The sequence below is a fragment of the Myripristis murdjan genome, chromosome 2, assembly GCF_902150065.1.
Source record: "Myripristis murdjan chromosome 2, fMyrMur1.1, whole genome shotgun sequence".
NCBI classification, from domain to species: Eukaryota; Metazoa; Chordata; class Actinopteri; order Holocentriformes; family Holocentridae; genus Myripristis; species Myripristis murdjan.
Genome location: NC_043981.1, coordinates 9,155,927 through 9,163,521, shown reverse-complemented (window position 1 = coordinate 9,163,521; position 7,595 = coordinate 9,155,927). Strand labels below are relative to the sequence as shown.

Sequence of the window (7,595 nt, the reverse complement as noted above, 5' to 3'; positions counted from 1 at the left end):
CACCATGCCATCTGAGCCATTACTAACAGTAATAGTGGGAGTAATATTAATAGTAGTAATAGTAGTAGCAGAAGGCTTATAGTGGTTATTATAGCAGAAGCAGCAGCAGCAGCATTAGTAGTAGTAGTAGTAATAGAAGCCTAGTAATGGGTGAAAGCAGTAGCATGTCATTTAATAATAATATGGCTGTTATTGCCACTGTTAAACTGTAGAATATTTTCATTATTTTACCTTTTTTCAGCTATTATTTTACTTAGGCTAACTATATTTGCTGAGCTGCCATGTGTCATCCCAAATTAAAAAGTTGGTTTCTGTATTTTTTTTTTTTTGTTTTTTTTTTTGTTTTTTTTTTTACTTAGAGTCATGCATTATTGTTATTGTTATTGAAATAATTGCACAGTAGTCAATACTCATACAGACACACACACTCATCACACAGTCATACATATCACTCACTCATATTTTCTGCTTTTATTTTGGTATAATTACTGTTATTGTTTGTTGTTATTAAATGTTTCTGTTACTTTTAGTTTGTCATCACTTATCTACTCATATTACATACTGCATGCCAGTTTTGTGTTCTGTGTAATAACATAAATGAAGATAAAAAATGTATCTTCATTTTGGTGGGGCATTTCTGTCTCTTCTTGCACTGTCCATTATTTGCTCTCTTCATTCTTTTTATGTATTTGAAATTGTGCAAAACAAAATGAACTTGTGGCCACCACCAAGTCCCCCTTCAAACCTGTCAGTGTGTCGCCATCTTCTGGTCAAAAGCAGCAATCAGCCACTCTGAGCAACAGGCACAGGTGACTACAATAATCCACTGATTGAGGATGACACACTGCACCTTCTCAAACCAAAGGGACAGAAACTATAGTGTTCAACTGGCCTGCTTTGATACAGATTTTTAATTGGGATTTTTTATTGGAATTTTATTGTTGTAAAGTGACAAACATGTATGTAATTTTGAGGGCAAATAGGGGTGGTGTAAATTTTATTCCAACAGGCAGGCAACTCACCAGGACTCCTCCGCTGAATCAAGTGAAGAGGCAGCTGGATTTTTGCAGTGACGATGTGGCAGATGGTGATGTCCCTCCACATGTGGGGTCGCAGTGCACAAAAGACCCGAAGCAGGAGATGGAGATCAAGATGGAGATGGAGATGGAGATGGAGGTGGAGTGGCAGTGAAATCGGATTGTGTGGTTTCAGCATCTGTCCATGTCAAATCCGTGACAGATTAAACTTCTTAGCCTTATAAGAGTCTTTCCGAGTCCAACTCTGATTTTCTCCCCTTCTCAGACAGATGCCAAAGCTCAAAATCAGTCATTTTCCAACCTTAACAGGACATTTGACTTCAACAGTCCCAAAACACCCAAACACAACCGGGATGCGTTGTCCAGTGATTTCACAGGTGAGTGATCACAGCGGTGGGAGTGGTGGGTGATATCCACAAAACCTCATTATGATTCACCTATTTGCTGTGATATCTTCACTTTTAGATGGCTTTACACTTATCTTCAAAAACATATAGAGTCAAAGACCTATCAGCATGATACCCAGGCATTTTTGGAATTGAACCTATGCGATTTGGACCATGTTTCAAGATGATCCATGGCACATAAACCTTCAGTCAAAACAAAGTGAAAACTGGTACAGTGCAGTCGGGTATCAAAATCTACTTGAGGAATTATATCTGTACAATGTAATCTGAAAGTGGCTGCAACATTAATCAGGTACAGTAACTCTACCCAGGAGATATTTGTGTACTTAAGCCTGATTAACTTTTTTTTTTTCAGGTTCCCTAGAGCAGCCAACATCTAGCTTAAACAGGACATTTGACATGAATAATTCACAGACAAACAAAACATCAAAGAGGTCCCGCACTCAATCAACAAGTGAGTGTCATGAACTCAAGAAGAGGGTCAGATACATGTCCTGTGCATTGATGCTCTATTTAATGGAAAAAGTGATGTATGATTTGTTTGATTTTTTTATTCCAATATGTGGAATCATTTAGCTGCATTTAGCCTCATTAAATGTTTGAAATGCAAAATTTCAGTCTGCTCAGCAAGCCTTCCAGAGGCTGCTGATGCCAACTCGATGCTGAGAGGGATGGAGGGATATGAGCTGACGGCGGATGACCTGGAGTTCATTGAAAAGATGCAACAAGAGAAACGCATCAAAAAACTGCAGGTGATTCTGGCTTCACAAACAGCCTGCGTTCCCCGCTTCTTAACTTTACACAGTCAGGTTTTCCAGATCAGTCAAGGCGCTTGTGACGGCTTAAGACGGCTTCGCTAAAGTTGAGGCACGCCTGCCCATCCCCAAGGTGCAATGTGAAAAATCTCAGTACATAGCAGCAATAGATAAATCAGTGTGTAATGTGTCTTCTTTAAGCTGTCATTTCAGAAATTTAATTAGTCTCTGTTCAAGAACAGTCCACTCAGAAGTTGGACATAAACCTCAAAAGAAAACTGAAATGATTACTCTTCAATTAATGCAAAATTTAGAAAAATCCTTTGATCCCTTAAAATGTCATCGCAGGACTGATGCAAGGAATATCTGTTTATCTGCTGAGAATGTGGCTGAGACACATTTCATCAATATGGCACACTGCCCTGAATATAACTCAACTGACCACTGCTTAATTATAATTGTCATACAAAGATCAGGGTGTGGTGATGTAATGCGATGCTGTGACTGCTCTCAGGGTGAACTGGTGGAGGTCGAGAGGCAGCTGGAGAGTGAAACGATGGCCTTGGAGCTGGCCCTGGCTGCCAAGGAGCAAACCCAGGCCGAACTCAGGAAGGTTAGTCTGTCTGCTGAATGACAAGCAAGACGTATCCATCTTATAGTACACTGTTCACAAAATTATACGAATGTTGTGATGTTTATATTTAGCAGCTAGCAGGTAAGAATTAAAAATTGCCATGTATCCTAAAGGGTTGAAAAATTTCCTCAACCTTAGAGGAACCCGTCTAAATCCTTCACCTGAACTTTGAAACATGAAAATCTAAAGTGGAGTTGGATGTTTTCAGCTGAGAGGAACCATTTGTTCTGTTGTTGTGCATGAGTTCTGTCTGTTCCTCTGGGGAACGTCTAGCCTTGTATAATTTTTTTTTTGTGTAAGCCTGTGTGGATGACAGGCATTTCTACTAGCGTTTGCATTGCCTCGTAGAACTTTCCAAAAAACGTTCTTTTAAGGGAAGCTGTGGTATAAAAGTTGGATTGAATGATGAATCCTCTGAAGTGATTTCTCTGACATTTAAGGTCTGCTGGAAAATATACAGTGGAAAATTTTTAGAGAAGATGAGAAAGGTGATGACATGCAGCAGAGGCTGTGAGACGGATCTGAACCACAGCTTCAAGCACATGCTCTGCACCTTGGCCTTGTGAGCCAGGAGAATGCCCTCAGATGTTGGATTTTATTTCGGCAAAATTACCACAGAACCACACCTTTTTGGCAATTATTTTCAGTAATTTGTGTGTAATCACCGCTAATGTGCTCCATAAACACCAAGCCAAATTCCTTGCACATGTACTTGGAGGCTGAATAAAGGGATTCTGTTAAGACTGATGCTTTTGTTGCTTTTGACGTGTCAGTTTCCCTCCTGTGAGGAGCTCATTGACTTGGCCAAGGTGTTTCTCAAGACCACCTCGCCTTTAACCGAGGGAATGGACATGGAATCCAAGTCTCTTGTGGCCAGGGTGAAGGAAAAGGACATCCAAAGGGTAACAGAAGAGGAAACAACTCAGATGGAGACAACGCTGGCCGACAAGTAATGACTAATGAAATGAGTAATGAAGTTCTGTATTGGAGTCATGTGGTATCTCTTGAGATGGTATCTCTTGGAAGATGCAAACTTGCATATCTATACACTGATGTACTGTATAAATGTTTCATGTGTTGCGAAACTGAATGTGTAAGTAATCAAAAATCTCTGTGATAGGCGGCAGACAGAGATGGAAGAGACTGGGCAGCAAGAAAAACAAATCCTCAGTAAACTGGTGAGTGGGGCCTGGATTAATTCACATCGCATTTCATTGGTCATCAATGCTTTCCTCATATTTCTATCTGCCATTTCAGCGGAAGATACAAGGACTGATGGGACAGTTATCCGACCTGAAATCTGAACTTGCCAAAGCAGAGGTGAGAATCAACTTTTTCTTTTTCACTAATTGGTCTTCATGTTTGCCTGGGCAGTCACAGGAGTGGAGATGGAGGGGTGATGATGGCCTAACAAGAATTTACTATGGTTTTCAGCAGAAACAAGTAGAAGTGGAAGACTTGAATATTAAAGAGGAACCGCAAGCCATTGAGAGCAATGTGGACTCTCCAAAACCTCAGCGGAGGAAGAGAAAAAAGGATGATAAAACAGCGGAAACACTGCACGACACAACAAACCAAAGTAAACCAACAAAGAGAAATACAAGGGCCAGAAAGGCGGACAAGAAAACAGACAATCAGGCCAGCCTGAAAGATGATACTGGCAACAAGAACACTCACGAGCCTTTGAAGACGTCAACAAGACAGACAAAACAGAAGTCTAAAGATGCCAAACAAAAGCTTACAAAAACAGTGAAAGCAGCCAAAATGCCACAGAGGAAAGTCACAGAGCAAGAATCACATCCGCCTGAGTCTTCGCAAGCTGTGAGCACAAGAATCACTAGTGAAGCCTCCAAGACCACAGCTTCACAGGGGAAAACTCAAGGCAAAGTTGATAGTGGGAAAGCACAGTCCACATCAGAGCAGCCGCCCGCCAGGCGAACCAGAAAGAAAGCTACTGTAGTCACGCTAAGTGCTGCAGAGGCGGATCAAAACCCCGGTCTCAGACGATCAAAGAGGATAGCCAGTAAGAAGTTAAACCTTGTGGGTTGTTGAGCAGCTCCACCGCAGCAGTTTGGGGTCGTGTGTTGCTCAAGGGCACTTCAGTTGCAGCAGGAGAATGGTTTTTCATTTTTCCGACACAATGTCCAGCCAGTATAGAGACTGAAACAGCAACCGTCTGCACACAAGACCACTTCCTTCAGAATGTACTTGAACAATAGATTTTGCAAAATAGTTTGAAATTTTTTTTTTTTTTTCCTTTTTGCATGTCAGTTTTTCTTGTGTTGCACCCATTTACATTGTATTGATGTAATATTTGTGATGTGACTGACAATTGTTCTGCTTAAGACTTTTTTTTTAGGTTCTCTCCATTAAAGATTTTTTTTCTTGGTGTTAAATGCCTTCTGTCCTGTAAATGTGGCTTGATTAGCATGCCTGCAGCGACTTGTGATTATTTGAGGCAATCATAATGAGTTGCCAGTGTTTTTTTGTCCATGGGGTAATTTCCCCCTAAAATTAAAAAAATGTTAGTGATGTTAGTACTGAAAAACACTTTGAATCAGTTTACTATGACCAGATGAAAGTTTCATTTAACCTATTGCTCATGGGCTGTCTGCTAGCCATTAATCACTCACTCACTCACTCACTCACACACACACACACACACACACACACACACACACACACACTGAGAGAGAGATCAGGAGTGAGAGGGGTGACTACTTGCCAACACACGCCAAATGGAAAGGAACATGAGACTGGAATGACAACTCATCATCAACTTGTAAGTGTTTGCATGTGTCATTTCATTGGAACACACACCTTCAAAATAATTATGAATTTATAATCAGCCATAAATCAAGCGCAGCAGTCATAATTACTGTGAAACGTACTGATCATTTTGATGTTTGTCTTAGAATGCAGAGATGAGGAGGTTCACATTTGCAATTCATCACACTAAGTGGGGGAACTGGATTCGGCAGCAAGTCTATTTTATTCATCTGTGCATTTACCACTAGGAGTCTGACAGGAACAGCTTCTCCCCCTCAGCAGGTCATATTTACCGAAATCCAGCATGACATGAACACAGCATGAATCCCAGTCTCCTGAGGGGACAGTCTTTTTAACCACTAGGCCAGCTCGCTGCCAATTTGACAAGTAACCAGTTCTCCTTCCACATTTTTCCTAAAATGTAAAGGTGAATTTATGTCAACAGGTGATGCAATTCCCTGTCATTGCCTCCACAAATTGCCCAATGAGGAGCACAGATTTATATTATTTGTACTATGGATTAAGTTGGCTCAATATGAGTTGAGTGTTTCAAAAAAATAAATTGAAATGGCAATTATATTAATTCATTTTGGATGAAACATTTTTTAATCAGAGGTTTATATATTTTAAGTTGAAAACAGCCCATTACAGCTTTGATTTATGTCATGACTTATATATGATTTTTTTGACTGATGCAAATGTTTTGGTTGTGCTGTGGATAACTAATCAAAGCCTAAGCACTTTCTAATATGCTGAATATTGTTTGTGTAAGTTTCCTGTAGGTGCCAGTAATCCTGTGGACATTTTATTTCACCTCAAATCTCCTCCGTTCTCCCACTGTAACACTTGGAAATGAGGCATGAGCACTGCTCAAACCACGGTAATTTCCCTCCAGTAATTCTTGGACAGCAGACAAGCGATTTGGGTGTAGCATTGTTAATCTTGCATTAACTCCCAATCAATCGGTCTGTGCGGGGAAGAAGAAAAACACCCCACGTTCAGTATCAGCAAGAGTGGTGCAGGGAAAATTGCACTGACATTTGGAATGCTTCAGGACACCTTCTAAAGTTACAAATTAAGTTTGAACTGACGGTCAGATTTGTCCATCATTTGCCAGATTTGTCCTACAGACGTCCACAGTCTTGACAACTGGACGAACATCCATCTTAACTGTCCTCCCTTTGGGACTTGATCTTTGACTTTCCTGCAATCTGGGAGGCTCATTTCACTCTGCGTATAATCCTCAGAATTTGTCAGGGGATTATAGTTTCTCCTCCTCAATAATATCATGCACACACACACATGCAGTGGGGGGAAAAATTGCGAGCTGTTCCGTTGATGGTCAGGCACCAGTGCAAGGCCAAGACCAGATCGAGTAATATTACTATAGGGTGGGGAGCATGGATCCATATCCTGCCATTAAATTTAATAGTCTAATATCAATGGAGTACAATCCTCAATTGTGAGTTTACCTCCTCAAAAAACATCTCGTGAGCAATGAGTTGATTTTGGAAATGGGTTTGGTTTGTGCAGCAGAGAATTCCTTTTTATTTTTATGTTATTCCTACATTATTTCTGTTTTCTTATTTCTCCTTCACAGCTTTGAATGTTCCGAGGTTCCCTGCTTGCATTTGCCAACCCTGGAACCCTCAACTGCACTTCAGAATAAATCGAGGCATGAGAACGTTACCTCAAATACGTCAATTTCAGAAATCAGATCTTGTTTACGGATGGAGTCCAAGCAGACAGTTGGAAACCCGGTCCAAGGAATTGTGGGTCATGGATTATGCACAAATTGCTCATGTCTTTAGCCTTGGGGCTGGATAAACTTCCTCTCTATTTAGGCACTGTTAAATCACCTCTCAATCCATGATATTTTTCCTCTCTACAAAATAGCCATAATGACTAGAAACCATGTTATGTTGTAATGGACACAGAGATTAAACGTTTCTAATGTTCTGTATGGATATAAGTTCAGACTAGTGATAATAAG

At 40.5% G+C, this 7,595-nt stretch overlaps 1 protein-coding gene across 2 annotated transcripts; it reads left to right on the top strand.

Moving 5' to 3' along the window:
- The first annotated feature begins 831 nt into the window (after positions 1–831).
- Positions 832–5,229, top strand: LOC115373401 (myosin-11). 2 transcript variants are annotated; one of them, XM_030071786.1, is made up of 9 exons: positions 832–1,176; positions 1,303–1,414; positions 1,800–1,898; positions 2,063–2,196; positions 2,714–2,812; positions 3,607–3,782; positions 3,954–4,011; positions 4,091–4,153; positions 4,271–5,229. In XM_030071786.1, exons 1-9 carry the CDS (start codon positions 958–960, stop codon positions 4,883–4,885), a joined length of 1,575 nt encoding a protein of 524 aa, XP_029927646.1. In that variant the 5' UTR covers positions 832–957; the 3' UTR covers positions 4,886–5,229. The 2 variants fall into 2 exon arrangements, with proteins under 2 accessions (XP_029927646.1, XP_029927637.1); XM_030071777.1 differs by having other exon boundaries at positions 833–1,176; positions 4,268–5,229.
- Positions 5,230–7,595: the final 2,366 nt, after the last annotated feature.

Bases quoted from the DNA above. Each gene is read 5' to 3' on its own strand.
- LOC115373401 (XM_030071777.1), top strand. From the start codon at position 958: ATGTATGTAATTTTGAGGGCAAATAGGGGTGGTGTAAATTTTATTCCA. The intron at 1,177-1,302 runs GTGGAGTGGCAG...TCCCCTTCTCAG, and splicing joins AGATGGAGATGGAGATGGAG to ACAGATGCCAAAGCTCAAAA. The intron at 1,415-1,799 runs GTGAGTGATCAC...TTTTTTTTTCAG, and splicing joins GTTGTCCAGTGATTTCACAG to GTTCCCTAGAGCAGCCAACA.